Source organism: Marmota flaviventris, chromosome 10 (assembly GCF_047511675.1).
Source record: "Marmota flaviventris isolate mMarFla1 chromosome 10, mMarFla1.hap1, whole genome shotgun sequence".
NCBI lineage: Eukaryota > Metazoa > Chordata > Mammalia > Rodentia > Sciuridae > Marmota > Marmota flaviventris.
In genome coordinates, this window is record NC_092507.1 from 122326695 (window position 1) to 122341905 (window position 15211).

Genomic DNA, 15211 nt, shown 5'->3' on the forward strand with positions numbered 1-15211 from the left:
CAGGTGGGGGGAGGGTGGTCTCCCTCTCATCCAGCCCTTCAAACGCTGGATTCTTAGGATGAGGGTGACCCCAGAGGCAGTTAGCAGGATCAGGCCTCAGCCCTGCTTTGAGTCCCTCTGCTTCAAGGTCTGCAGCGAGCAGTGGTTTTACTGACCCTGGTGCCTTGTTACAGCAGGCATGGCCACCCTGAGCAGTCGCTGGCCATCCCAGCTAGAGGACTTCTTGCAGGGTAGAGTCCCTGAGGGGTTTCTGGCTATCACCAGACCAGTTGGGGACAGTAGCATCTGTTGGGCTGCCCTTGGGTCCTGCCTTCCGTCGCCCGAGGGCTACTGAGGCAGCAGGCTGGGAGATGAGGGGGAGGCACTCCACTTTCACCACTCGAGGTTTACGAGGGTAATAATAGGCACCGCTGGTTCTAACTCTACTTCAAAGCTCAAGGAGAATAAATGGTTTGGGGAAAAGTGGAATCCGGACCCGTTTGTCACCTCTGGTTCTGTTGGAGCAGCTGTGGCAGAAAGCCATGGGTGGGGAGTCCCTGGGTGAGCAGGACTGTGCCTTTTGGAGCATGGGGGACTGGAATAAGAGGAAGACCTTAGCGGGGAGCAGACTCTGGCTGTAGAAGAAGGAACAGACAGGCCCGCAGCCCCTGGTACCACCAAATGCCAACAGAGAGGTCCAAATACAGAGGAGAGCATCCGAGGCACAAGAACATGGGCATGCGCACACTCACACAAACAGACCCTCCACGCAGGCACATACGCACACACATCCACACAGGTACACACATCCACAGAGGTACACACACATGCAAGCACATAGTAACACATGAGCACACTCACAAGCACCAACTCTCACACAAGCACATGTGCACACTCATGAGGCTCATACACAGAGGTACATGCATGGGTCACAGAGCAGCATGCGCATACACAGACACACAAATTGACACTTACGCAGGCACCCACCAAAGGCACAGACCATCTGCATAAGCCCAGGCTCCCCCCACACAAACGCACACACGAACACATACCCTGTAACTCAAGCACCAACTGCCAGGCCGCTTGAGAGAGTCCTGGCCAGCTGCCCTGTGCAGTTCGGCCTGGGCTGCAGCCTAGTCCCTCCCCCTGCCCCACCCCGCCCCCAATTGGTTGTACAAATTCCCTCCCTTTGCCCCTTCCTGGACACAGCCTGCCTTGGACACCAGCAAAGCTCTCTGCCTCCCCTCTGCCTGCTCCTGGCAAACCATCGGAACCAAAGCTTACCAGTCAGCAGCATGGGTAAGAAGGGGCTTCCAGAAATCGCACACTGGCCACCCTTTGTCTGCCACCTCTAGTTTTTTTTTTTCCCCCCCTCTAGTTTAAAGGATCCTCCCTCCCGGAAATGCCTCAAAACTGGAGAGGAGGGAGCAGTTGGAGAAGGAAGGATTGAACTCTTCTCCATTTTTCTCCTCTGCACACAGGTTTCCCTCTCTCTCCTTCCACTCTTTCCTCCTTGCATTCTCCAGCTTAGCCAGGGGCTACTCTCTAGTGCTCTTCGGCAGAGGCAGGGCCAGGCTGCCTTCCTGCAGCAGAGATTCTTAGAGAAATCCCTCGTGTCGCTGTAGGAGATAGACAATCCTGCCTTCAGCCCTGGGCCGACTTCTTATTCCAGGGAGGAGGGAGCCCAAGCCTTCCATGCCCAAGTCTCTTTCTGGCTGCTCCACACAGAGAGTCAGGGGGGGGAAGTGAGAGACCCACACTCTCTCACCCGAGACCTGTTTCAGTGTCCTCTCCAACCCACTGTCCTTCTATTCCTCCATCTGTAGCTTCTGGGTGTCAGGCTGAGGAGTGTGGGTTTGGGAGGGAGTGTTGGTGTCCTTGTCTCTTGGAGCTGGCCCTTCCCTGGGCTGGCAGAAGGCTCAGCCGCCAGACTGGCAGAGAAAACCCGCTTGAGTTTTCCCAGGGTTCCTCCCAAACCCAGGATGCTCAGAGACCTAGCCTGAGATGCTTACGACAGAGATCACCTTGGGAAAGAGGGCTGACATTCCCTCGACCTAAGTGGCCTGCACAGCCCGACCCTGGGAAATCTGGGGGGAGTGGGCAGAGCTGGACTGGGCAGATGCCATGGAACCAGTCACCCTTGGCCGCACCCTTACTTCTCTGTGGCTCTGCAGTTTTTGTGTCTCTGGGTTTTTTTTTTTGTTTGTTTGTTTTTCTGTTTTGGTACCGGGGATTGAACCCTGGGTGCTTAGCCACTGAGCCACGTCCCCAGCCCTTTTTTATGTTTTATTTAGAGATGGGGTCTGGCTGAGTTGCTCAGGGCTCTCTAAATTGCTGAGGCTGGCTCTGAACTCGAGATCCTCCTGCCTCAGCCTCCCCAGCCACTGGGATTACAGGTGTGCACCACTGCGCCTCACCTCGCATCTGTTTTGGTGACTTGGAGTTTGTGAACCTCCTTCTCATCCCCCGACATCCTGTGCCAAGCTCTGCCATGACTTGGTTGTATAGCAGAACAAGTCTCCTTAATTTCTTTGGACAGGATCTCTCTCTCTCTCTCTCTCTCTCTCTCTCTCTCTCTCTCTCTCTCTCTCTCTCTTCATTCCACCCCTACCCCCAATCTGGAGCTCTCTCTCAAGACATCAAGAGGGACCTGGCATGCTCTTCCCTGTTCTGACAGCCCTGCCCATATTTATATAATCATTTCATAATTCCAGCCTTTTGCAAACATTGCCTTATTTACCCATGCTTCCACACACTCGTCTTTCATATATCTTTTTTACTTGGAAGTGCTTGTGAATATGTTGTCTTATTTGACTTTCAAATCTAACTGGAGAAGCAGGTAGGATATTATTATTATTGTTACCTCCATTTAATAGAGTCGGTGTCAAATCTGGAACTTGCAGTCAGGTTTCTGGGGTCTGAAATGCTGTTGCTGCTTCTCAGCTTCCCAGTCACTGGGCTGCTACCAGCGGGGGTCCCGCCCCTCCTAGTGCAGAGGCTGGGTTCTGACTACCCCTGGCCTACGTGTGTCCCAGGGCAGGCGGGAGGCAGCGTCCTGTCCACCGAACTGCACTCCAGGACTTCATCCAGCTGCAGCTCCCTCTAGGTCGTCCTTCCTGGCTGGCCCCAGACTCCCACGCTGGGGGTCCGGGCAGCTGTCCTTCAGAGGCTGACTGTGGCCCTGAGGGTCAGTGTGACCTCTCTTGCCAGACTTCAGGGTCAGGAGGGCCATTCCCTACGACTGCAGGGTGTAGGGGAGTGGAAACTGGCCGGAATCGCCTTGAACCCCAGCCTCCTCTCCCTGTCTGGATGGGTTATGTCATCCAGGGCTTGGCCGCCCTCTGGGGACTGGCCCTAGGAGAGAAAAGCAGGAAGTGTCCTCTGGCCCTGCCGGGGATACACTGGGTAAGCACCGTGGTGAAGACTGCTAGGCAGACCTTCCTGCTCCCTGAGGATTACCCCCCCAGAACCACCAGGGTTCACTGGGAGCCCTCGTGTACGTCTCGGGAAAGCCCGCGTGGTGTTCTTATCATCCCCTTTTACAGACGAAGCAGAAATTGAGCCCAAGAGGTTATGCAATTTGCCCAAGTTCCCGTGGTAGCCAGAGGTGGGCTGAGGTTGGGACCCAAGTCGATGTCACCACCACTGTGCCACATGGCCTCTGCTGTGCTTGCCTTCCCCACCTGCCCTGGGCCCTGCTGGAGGGTCTGTCCTGCCACACCGTCACCATCGTCAGGGATGGAGGGGTGGCGGGCGACAGGCCAGGGTGGTGCAGCTAGGGCCGTGAGGGGCCTGGAGTGGGGCCCTGGACGGCAGCCAGCGCGTCTGCCTCAGCCTGCCAGGTGTGTGTTGCAGGTGGAAGGGAGGAGCCCTGTCCTCCGGAGCAGGCTCTAGCCAACGTGTCCGCTCTTTCCACAGCTACCAAATGTGGCAAGTGCGGCCCCGGCTACCCTACCCCCTTGGAGGCCATGAAAGGTAACTGCCCTGGACTGATTCCAAGGCTGGCAGGGGTGGGGGACCTCAGGCCTGGCCTCAGCCCCCTGGCACACCCAGGGCTGCCCCCAACACTCCTCCCCACCCCACTGCCCCCTCTGCCTGCTTGTTACCTTCCAGGTCCCCGGGAGGAGATTGTCTACTTGCCCTGTATTTACCGAAACACGAACATTGAGGCCCCGGATTATCTGGCCACTGTTGATGTTGACCCCAAGTCTCCCCAGTATTGCCAGGTGAGGCAGGCCTTGGCCCTCCCCAGCCCTGGACCCTGCACTGCCCTTCCTAGCCGTCTTAGTCCTCCCTGGGTGTGGTTGTGCAAGACGCACACTACTCATCTACACCCCTACGCACACTCACCTACAGACAAATCCAGCTTAGGCTGTGATTCAGACCAAAATGAATCCCTGGGGATGCTTTTCTGAAAGTGCACAGAGGTGTCCCGTGGGCAAGCCTCACCCCGGTTCCCCCTCGGTCCTAGGTCATCCACCGGCTGCCCATGCCCTACCTGAAGGACGAGCTGCATCACTCAGGATGGAACACCTGCAGCAGCTGCTTTGGGGACAGCACCAAATCCCGAACCAAGCTAATGCTGCCCAGTCTCATCTCCTCCCGTATCTATGTGGTGGATGTGGGCTCTGAGCCCCGGGCCCCAAAGCTGCATAAGGCATGTCCTCTGCCCTCGCTGGCTGGGAGACCCTAACGCACCTGCCAGTCCATCAGTCTATAGGCAGGAAGCCCCTCGTAAACCAGCTGCCTTCCCCTCTGTGCAGGATGCAGCTTAGGGGCAGGGAGGGAGGTTAGAGGTGAGATTTCAGGAGAAAGTTTCCTAGGCATGCTAAGTCGTCATCTCCAGCACTGAGCGCCAGGGCACCAGGGAAGAGGAAAGAGGTTCTTGTTCTACTCTGACAAGAGAAAGGAAGCATTTCCCCCAACCCAGTTTTGTGTTGAACCCAGGGGTGCTCTACCACTGAGCTACATCTCCAGCCCCTTATATTATTTATTTATTTATGCCTTTACTTTATTTATTTATCTTTATGTGGTGCTGAGGATTGAACCCAGGACCTCGCATGTGCTAGGCGAGCGCTCTACTGCTGAGCCACCACCCCAGCACCCCTGACAACCCCCCCCCCCTTTTTTTTTTAGTTTTTTAGTTTTAGGTGGACACAATATCTTTATTTTACATTTATGTGGTGCTGAAGATCAAACCCAGTGCCTCGTGCATGCTTGGCGAGCGCTCTACCACTGAGCCACAACCACCCCCCCCACCGCCCCCGCCAGCCCTTTTTATTTGGAGACAAGGTTTCTGGTCTTGAATGTGAGATCCTCCTGCCTCAGCCTCCTGAGCTGCTGGGATTCCAGGTGTGCTCCACGATGACTGGCTTCCTCGCCAGTTATGAGTTCAGGGCTTGCTTCCCTTAGGCAGAAACCTCCAGTTCTTCCTCTGTTTGTTCATATCCTCTTGGTGCCAGTCGCTCACTGTGCTGGTTGCTGCTGATAAAAAGTTGACACTGGCACATGCCCAGCCTGGGAGGAGCTTAGGGGCCCCTTCAGGACAGATAAGGGAAGAGCTGGTGCTCTCCACCTGGGAAGTTATTAGCAGCCTCTCTGACTCTTCCTTGCTTCTCTGTAGAAGTCACCAGGCTGAATCTTTGTCATATTCCCACAGGAAGAGTTGTGATCATGATGTGAAGGAAGAGAGGACAGTAGAGGGGTGGAGGTAGGGAGTGGAGAACCCCTGGCCCCGCAGAGTTCTGACCCAGTGCCGCCCTCTCCAGGTCATCGAGCCCCAGGAGGTCCACACCAAGTGCAACCTGGGCTACCTCCACACCAGCCACTGCCTGGCCAGTGGGGAGGTCATGATCAGCTCCCTGGGAGATCCCAAGGGCAATGGAAAAGGTACCTGCTGGCACCGTGTGAAATGCAGAAAGTGTCTGTCCTTGGGGGAGCAATGGAGTAGAGAGCCAGGGGCACCAACAGGCCAAGTCCCATGCAATATCTAAAATGTTACCACGTGATTCTGTTTTTTCAATGATGTCTATGAAGATGAGCCTTGACTGATGAGTTTAGTTAAAAGGCATAGGCAAAACAGTCTGCCATGAGCAATGTGAACCAGACAAGGTCCCAGATAACACATCTATTTAATATCAGGCCTGGCGAGGGCTTGAGTAGATCCCACAATGCTCGAGACTCAGTCTTCACATTTCCCTCTCACATACGGTATGATCAGGACTCACACTTAGGTATACTGTGTGCCAGATGCAAACTATAAAACAGACGCTGCTACGATTCCTGTTTTGTAGATAAGAAAGTGGGGGTGCAAATGGGCTAACTGACCGACCCAGTATCACAGAGATAATAAGTTACAGAGCTGGGACTCAGACGCAGCAGTCTGGCTCCAGAATCTATGTTCTAATGGCCACTCTGCACTGCATTTCTCAGAGCCCCTCCCCTCCAAGGTCTGGAGTGGGATATCAACTAAGGTCATTCAGCCAAGGGTACTGCACTGGACCGCATTTGACAGCTCTGTCCAGAAGGTGGGAGGAATGCGATATTCCTAGACTTAATAATACTTAGGAGTAGACATCTGGTGTGTTTGCAAAGACATGAAGATGTCTTAACACACACAGCAAGGGAGCAAAATATCGGGCATTCGTGTTGAGTGATAGACAGATATAACATGTCTCCTCTCTAAGTGAGCAGAGTGGGGCTTAGACTCGAGGAGGAGGGCCACTTTGATTGTGGGAGGCTGGGGAAGAGAAGCACGGGGTCCCGAGTTCCAGAAGATATCTTGCCTTGAAGGGAGAAGAATGTGCCCTGAGGTTAGGAGAAGGATGAAGATAGAGGGAGATGGGGCACCAGGGAAGGAGGCCCCACGTCTCACCTGACCATCTCTGGGAGGGACCTTTTGGACACCCAGTGGAGGAGGGGGACAGACAAAGGGCTTAGAGTCTCCTGGAGGTGGCGGTGGGAGCTGAGGGTGGGTGGAGACTCTGGTGCCTCTACCTGACACCCTCCTTCCTTCCCTGCCCAGGGGGTTTTGTGCTGCTGGATGGGGAGACCTTTGAGGTAAAGGGGACATGGGAGCGGCCTGGGGGATCTGCCCCGATGGGCTATGACTTCTGGTACCAGCCTCGACACAATGTTATGATCAGCACCGAATGGGCGCCTCCCAATGTCTTCAAAGATGGTTTCAACCCTGCAAATGTGGAGGCAGGTGAGAATCCCCCGGTGGGCTGTAGAAGCCTTGAGCCACAGCCCTGTCCTTCTGCTCCAGTCCCACTCCAAGTCTAATGCCTCCTTCCCTTGTAGTGAGGACCCCAGACTCTGAGGGTGTGGTGTGGGGTGTGTCGAATGCTCAGACTGCCCTCAGCACCCTTCTGATCCCCCCCCTTTCCACCTTCTTCCCTAGTCCATGCCCCACCTCTGCCCATGCCCTCCCTGCCCCACCCACCACCCATCTTGAGCCCGTCCTTCGGCTCTCCCCCCGCCCCAGGGCTGTACGGAAGCCACATACACGTGTGGGACTGGCAGCGCCACGAGATCATACAGACCCTGCCTCTGAAGGATGGGCTCATTCCCCTGGAGATCCGCTTCCTGCACGACCCAGCTGCTGACCAGGGATTTGTGGGCTGTGCCCTTAGTTCCAACATCCAGCGCTTCTTCAAGAATGAGGTATCATGCCCCCGGCGGCCCTTGGCTCCCCGCCATCTTGTCAGCCAGGGTTTTGTGAGGGTGCCCCCTGATTCCACCAGGCCAGGCTGCTCCGGGAACAAACCAAGGCCGCATGCCCTGCCTGTCTTGGCACAGCGCAGGCTGATGGCTGCCTTGTCTGTTCTCCTTTGCTGTGACTGGCTACCATGGTCAGAGTGATGTATGCAAAGAGTAAAGATCTATTTCCCACCCAGGTCTGGATCCAGGTTGGGAGGCTCAAGGTCAAGGAGAGGCATCTGGGGATTCAGAATCCCCAGGAGGCACAGGGCATCACCTAGTGGCAGGGGTGCAAACAAGGGACAGCCAAACTTTTATAATAAACCCACTCTCAGAATAATCCATTAACCTATTCATGGATCAATCCACTCGTGAGAGCTGTGCCCTGATCACCCCTCACAGGTCCCACACGTCCTGCCTCTTAATGTCTCACAATGAGGATTAAAATGCAACACGAGTTTGGGTGGAGACATTCAGATCATAGCACACTAGAACCCTAACTGGCCATACGTATTCATTTATTCAAAAACTACTTAGTGCACATGCCTATAATCATTGCAAATCAGGGGTCTGAGGCAGGAGGATCACACGTTTGAGGACAGCCTCTGCAACTTAGCCTATCTCAAAATAAAAAAACAAATAGGGGGCTGGGACTGTGGCTCAGTGGCAGAGCGCTTGCCTAGCATGTGTGGAGCACTGAGTTGGATCCTTAGCACCACATAAAAATGAACAAATAAAGGCATGCTGTCTATCTACAACTACAAATTTTTTAAAAAATAAAAAAATAATAAATATATAAGTAGGGCTGGGGGGATAGCTCAGTGATAGAGTGGCCCTGGGTTCAATCTTCAGGGCCACAAAAGAAAAAGAGGAAAAAAAATAAGTAAAGCCATTTCATGACGTCGGTGGGAGGCGGTGCGCTAGGCTGGGACTGACAGGGTAAAGCCGGCGCAAACATGGCCTCCGGGGACCTGCACGGAAGGGGACCCTCGTGGCAAGCAGGCCCCGCATCTACCCTCGCCCTTCTAACCCCCGACTCTCACAGCTCAGCTCGCCGCCTCCTGATCTCACCCTCTACTTCCCAATGTAGGGAGGCACCTGGTCAGTGGAGAAGGTGATCCAGGTCCCCCCAAAGAAAGTCAAGGGCTGGATGCTGCCTGAAATGCCAGGTGAGTGCCTGGAGGAGGTCGGGAATGGCAGGCTGGTTCCCTGGGGAGGCCTGGGGAGCAAGAGTCCTTAGGCCTCTGAGCTCACCCCTCTCCCCCAGGCCTGATCACTGACATCCTGCTGTCCCTGGACGACCGCTTCCTCTACTTCAGCAACTGGCTGCACGGGGACCTGCGGCAGTATGACGTCTCGGACCCTCAGAAGCCCCGTCTCGCTGGACAGGTGGGGTCCCGCAATCTGAGAAGGGGGGAAGGAGGAGAAGTGTCTGGGATGGGGAGAAGGGTGTGAAAGAGCTGGGGGATGACGGGGAGGAGCAGGAAAGGCCAACCGGGGGGCCGAGGGGGATGTGGGGAGCCAGCTGGGGACTGGACCCTGAAGGAAGCAAGCGGCCCTTCCTGCCACGCCCCAGACGCTCACTGTGTGCCCTGCCCCCTCAACACCTCCGCACCCAGATCTTCCTTGGGGGCAGCATCGTGAAGGGAGGCCCCGTGCAAGTGCTGGAGGACCCGGAGCTCCAGTGCCAGCCGGAGCCCCTGGTGGTCAAGGTGAGGACTTCTCCCTGTCCCCACCCTCCCCCGGTCCCTGTCCGGGCACGGCGGGCGTCTTCTTGAGGTTCGGGAAGGGCTCAGCTCCCCTCCTAGGATCTGGTATTCTTGAGTTTTAAAATCCCATTCTCCCAAGGGAAAACGGGTGGCCGGAGGCCCTCAGATGATCCAGCTTAGCCTAGATGGGAAACGTCTGTACGTCACCACGTCTCTGTACAGTGGCTGGGACAAGCAGTTTTACCCTGATCTTATCAGGTGAGAAGCAGACTATCGGGGCTCCCCTCCAACACCCTCCTCTCCCAGAAGGCTCATTGGGCTTTCTGAAGACTCCCTGGGGTCCCCATCCGCACCCCACCACATAGATGGCCCATTCAGACCCTGCTCACTCCTCAAGAACCCACTCCCTACGCCCACAAGACCTTGAGGGGAGGGAGTGTCCTCACTTATCCCCTTTCCTTTTTCCACCAGGGAGGGCTCTGTGATGCTGCAAATCGATGTAGACACTGAAAAGGGGGGGCTGAAGTTGAACCCCAACTTCCTGGTAGACTTTGGGAAGGAGCCCCTTGGGCCAGCCCTAGCCCATGAGCTCCGCTACCCAGGAGGTGACTGCAGCTCTGACATCTGGATCTGAAGTCCAGCCCTGGAGCCCCTCCTGCCACCTTCTGAGCCCTCCCTTGAGAGGGACTTGGCTTCTGCCCCTTGGCAGTTTGTCCTGCCAAAGCCGCACTGAGACTGTTGAAACACATGGAACGGCATCTCTGTTGCTGGTTACTCCTGTGCTGTTTTACATGAGCCCCCAAAGCACCAAGAAATAAACGGATGAACCTGTTCTCAGACCACCTTGTCTTTGCAGGGCATGGGACTCCTCTTCCACTGACCCCTGTGGCGACACGCAACTAAATCAGTCAGGGTCACTCCATGTGAATGGGGTTGGCACGAAATAATCACACAGAGACAGAGAAAATACCTTTTTCTTGGGGTTCAGTGGTGGCTCCCCATCCCCAGCTCCCACAAGGGAAGCAAGAGAGGCAGACCCAAGGGACAGAGCACACCCGCCTGAAGCCCTGTTTGTTGAAGGGAAGGCACTCGAGAAAGTTCCACCCAAATGAGGCAAGGGATTGGGCTTCAGGGGGGTGTGGCCCAGTCCCATTGGGTGATGCCCACTCCCATGGCCTCATGACCCTGCCGAGCGTAGATGGGGGTCCACCTGCCTCCCCGTCAGGGAAGCCATCTCCACACTTTCATCACTCAAGGCGCATGCTCATGGTGGCACCCGACAGACCCTTTCTCTCTTGCATGGGGTTATGGTGACTAGTTGACACCATAACTAGGGTTCTGCCTAAAGGACACGAGGGTTGCACGCCTCCTGTCTCAGCCTTATAGGTGTGCGCCTCTGTGCCCAGCTTCCCTTTATTTTCAGGCTGATCATGGTCTCATCTCTCTACACGGGACCCTACACCACTGAAACACACCACAAAAACAATGACAAAACAGACAACCCCGACATCAGCAATCTGTGTGACCCCTGCTGTGCCGCCCTGACACCTCCCTCTACTATACCCCCCAAGGTTTCTCCCCCACACACCTGCATCCGGCTGAATGAGAACAGAGCTGAGTGTGCCCTGCAAAACGTCGGGCGGTCATCTAGGTCTGCCAGCACCGTGGTCAGCTCCACTGGTTGGCCTGTGAGGCCAGGTGGAAGGTTCTAGAGAGATCACTGGGCCCAGGAACACCCCTAGAAAAGCTGTACCCCAGTCCACAGGAACAAAGGATGTGAGAGAGCACTGGGAGATCTTCAGCCCGTGGGGTCCTTGGAGAGTGACCAGCCCTTCACACGGGGCCATGCTGTTATGGTTAATGTCAGCTTCCGGGAACATCATCTCAGGGACAGTGAGGCCCTCTTTCCTGCAGCCAGGCAGCTCGTTCTCCCGACTTGCATCTTCCAAGTGTTTGACTTGATCCATTGGCCTACTGCTCTGATATCTGCTCCGGCCAGACGCTGCATGCTATTCACCGTCCCTTCCTGGATTTACTCTGCTCTCAACCGGCCTGGCCTGCAGGAGACCACGGGTTGTGCATTCTCCAGAGTTAGTGTACAGGAGAAGAGCAGGACCCACCCCTTCCCACTCTGTTTTTCTCTGCACTCGGAATCCAACCCAGGGCCTCACACGGGCCAGGCAAGTGCCCCCCCCCGGGGTCCAGCCCCGGCCCAGCCCTAGTCCTCATTTTTTAAGAACAAACTCAACCATAATAGCAACAAAAACTCTATGTAGGTGGACATGAGTTTGTAAGAACATGAAAATGAGCACGGAAAGATACTTTCTAGAGTACATTCTCTTAGATGGGTGAGGATTTTTTATGAAATTAGACAGGCCGTTTCTGGAACTAATCTGGACATGTGAATGTATAGTGTTCCAGTTTCTAGTGTGTCTAACAAAACACCTCCTCAAAACTCAGTGCTTAAAGCAATGACATTATTTTGTTTACAAATTTGCAGATTAGATAAGACTGAGTGGGACCAGCTTGCCTCTGTGCCATCAGTATTAGCTGGGGCCATAGAACCATCTGATGGCGCACTCACTCCATGTCTGGTCATTCCTGCAGGCTGTCACTTGGAATTTCAGCTGGGGTTTTGCCCAGGCGGGCCTTGAACTTGCAACACTCCCTCCTCAGCTTCGCAAGTAGCTGGGATTACAGGAGTATGCCACAAGCCAGGCTCTATTCTTAATTTTATGGTAATAATTCTATTACTTTTCACTGCTTAATTTTTAACTACATATGTATTTATCTGCAAATAATATATGGTTCAGTTTTGCTTGACATTAAATATTTACAAATTGCACTGTACCGTATGTTTTTCTGAGTTCTTTCAGTTTCTGCATTTCATCCTCGTGGATGTATCGCAGTAGCTCACTCATTTCCACTGTTTATAACATCCTATCCTGAATATACCACAACTTATCCGTCTACTGTTGATGGACATTTTGGTTATTTCCAGTTTTTGCTAATGCAAGCACTGACTACAAACATTACCACCTGTGTCTTTAGGGCATATGTCTAGACATATGTAAAATTGCTGAGATATTTACCATATTCTGAAATATTCACATATTAAACTTTGCAAGTAATATCAAACTGTTTTATGGAATAGTCATTCCAAATTATACTCTAACAGCAGTGAATGAAGGTTTTTGTTAAGTCTACAACCATGCCAATCTGCCATAGTCTGGCTGGACACAAATAACCACGAGGCACTTGTAGGTTCAAAATGGAAACTACTTTATTGCCCGAACTCTCACCGGCACTCCACACGTATGCCACACAGTATGGTTAGACTCCTCGGGCTCCCATAATGGAGCGTCGGGTGAAAGGGTTCGGAGAGAACGGCGGGCAGATGGAGTGGAGAAATTTGAGAGGTCAGAAGCCGAGAAGTTCAAGGGAACCGCTGCAAGCAAAGGTCGAGTCAGAGAGGCGCATAAGTAGCAATCAGTTGGTGTAATGGCGGGGAGGGTTAGATTTAAGAAGGTCACAGTTTCAGTAAGTAGTCGTAGCCATGAATACTGTGGTGGACTCCCGACATTAGGCTCATATGGATCCTGTATGGAGTCTAACAACTGCTGTTCGGAATGCTTTAAGAGGAGGACAATGATGTCCCCTGGAAAAGGGTGATGACTGTGAAAATACCACTTAGAAGAGTGGGAGTCATGGTGGAGTATGGGCGGTTATGAGAGACAGGCGAAGCTTTAGAGGATAGTTAGGATGTGGAGAGCAGGAGTAAAGGGGAGGTCTAGGAGGTGACTCTTGAGGCTCCTCTGGGGTAGTCTTGTCATCAGCAGGTGGGGCGGCCTCCTGGTGATATGGCTTCAACAGGATTCCTCAGTTTGATCTGCTATGAAGCATAGCATTGCTGAACATAAGTGGGATGAGGTGGCCCAGTTGAATCCAGTAACATTAAGGGCCGGATTACAGTCAGTGAAAGGCCAATTGCCTTGACCATAGACTGAGAGTGGGTGGTGCCATCCTGTTGCCATGTCGCTTGGATGTAGAAGCGCCATCTGTGGGTTGGGATAGAAGCTTGAGAGAGATTAATGATTAGTAACAGGAGAGGGTTGGCGAGAAACTTTGAGTTTGGTGGGCCCCAGCATGGTGGAAATATGACTGTATGGGTTCCTGTCCGGCAAGGTTTCAACGACTGAGAATGTAGCTCTCGAAGTAAGACTGCGTCACCCGGTTGAAGAGGGTCCGATTTAATTCCCGATTGTGCTGGAACAGAAGTAACAGATGGTGCAGGAAGACACCAGTGTGCGTGTTCTCTTAGGAGTTTGTATAGAAGCATGAGATAGGGCAGGTGGGACACAAGGGGAGGAGGAGTGACAGGAAAGTTTTAGGCGATTAAGAAAGGCATCCATAGAACAGCTCAAAGGGGCTAAGGCCTAAGGGGGCTCTAGGGGTTGCCCGAATTTGAGTGAAGGCCAATGGCAAAAGATTGGGCCAGGACAGTCTGCGTTCAATAGCAAGTTTAGTGAGATGATCCTTGAGAATGCCATGAGGCCTCTCAACCTTACCTGAGGATTGGGGTCAGTGGGGGATGTGGAGCCTCCTTTGGAAACTAGTTAAACAATCCGAGAAGTGAAGGCTGGACCGTTGTCTGACTGGATGGAGGCAGGAAGTTCGAACCTAGGAGTGATCTGCTCAATGAGGATGGAGGCGACAGTGTCAGCAGTTTCCGATGGTGTCAGCAGTTTTCCTGGAGGTAGGGAAGGCTTCTATCCAACTGTAAGAGAGTGCTATCCCCAAATTACAAACAGTTAAATCCTGTGTCAAGGCCTGACTGAAGAGGTAGGGACTGTCCCTGAAGCCTTGGGGTAGGCCTGTCCATGTCAGCTGTCGAAACCTAAAGAATGTAAGGTCTTCCCATGTGAAGGCAAAGAGGTAATAAGGGTCAGGATGCAGAGGCACTGTAAAGAAATCAGCTTTAAGATCCAGGACAGTAAAGTGAATGGTCAAAGGGGGATATGAGAAAGAAAAGCATGAGGGTTGGAAACCACCGAGTGGATGGGAATAACTGCCTCATTAATTAGGCGGAGTTCCTGGACTAAGCGATAGGCTCCGGCGGGTTTGCATACCAGAAATATAGGAGTATTACAGGGGGAGTCAGTAAGGATTGGGAGTCCCTGGGCCAGCAACCCATCTATAATGTGTTTAAATCCCTCCCTATGGGTTTTGGAGATAGGAAATTGGGAACACAAGGAAGTTTAGTTTGGTGTTCTAGCTGGGTATGGACTGGCTTGTGGTGGGAGGCAATAACCAGCATGGAGATGTCTCAGACCTAGGGATCAGGGGGCAATCACAGTAGGTACTGTCAGGTCATTCGAGAGGTAAGAGTTAAAGGCCAAAGGAGATGGGTGGTAATATTCTTGGGGTGTAATTGGAGGGTGGTTCCTAATAATTGAAGAACATCTCTGCCTAGGAGAGAACTGGACAGGATGGAATGACCAGAATAGTGAGTGAATGGGTGTCCCTCCAGGACACAGGCCAGCTTTACAGTTCTGTTTGGGGAGAAGGGTTTGTTATCAATCCCCATAACTGAGACCTGGGAAGGAAACAGAGGCCTAGAATGGGCAGGCAAGACAGAATAGGTAGCCCCCGTGTCCACAAGGAAGGTTATGGACTTACCCACTGCCTGGAGCATTACCCTGGGCTCGGAGAGGGCTGAGGGGGTCTTTGAGTCTGGGCTTCTTCAGTCTTCTGCGAACCCCAAAAGTTCAGGAGAAGGGACTGCCTGACTGGTCATACCCCTGCGTAGAGGCGCCGAGGAA

The 15211-nt window shown here is 53.4% G+C and overlaps 1 protein-coding gene across 1 annotated transcript; it reads left to right on the forward strand.

Moving 5' to 3' along the window:
- Positions 1–1179: 1179 nt before the first annotated feature.
- Positions 1180–10221, forward strand: Selenbp1 (selenium binding protein 1). The gene is made up of 12 exons (XM_027953768.2): positions 1180–1278; positions 3898–3954; positions 4093–4205; positions 4451–4636; positions 5748–5868; positions 7004–7186; positions 7466–7644; positions 8771–8849; positions 8948–9069; positions 9300–9392; positions 9529–9647; positions 9861–10221. Exons 1-12 carry the CDS (start codon positions 1275–1277, stop codon positions 10021–10023), a joined length of 1419 nt encoding a protein of 472 aa, XP_027809569.1. The 5' UTR covers positions 1180–1274; the 3' UTR covers positions 10024–10221.
- The last annotated feature ends 4990 nt before the right edge of the window (positions 10222–15211 follow it).

Coding starts and splice junctions, on each gene's coding strand:
- Selenbp1 (XM_027953768.2), top strand. Junction 4,637..5,747: donor GGGCCCCAAAGCTGCATAAG/GCATGTCCTCTG, acceptor CGCCCTCTCCAG/GTCATCGAGCCCCAGGAGGT. Junction 9,070..9,299: donor AGCCCCGTCTCGCTGGACAG/GTGGGGTCCCGC, acceptor CTCCGCACCCAG/ATCTTCCTTGGGGGCAGCAT.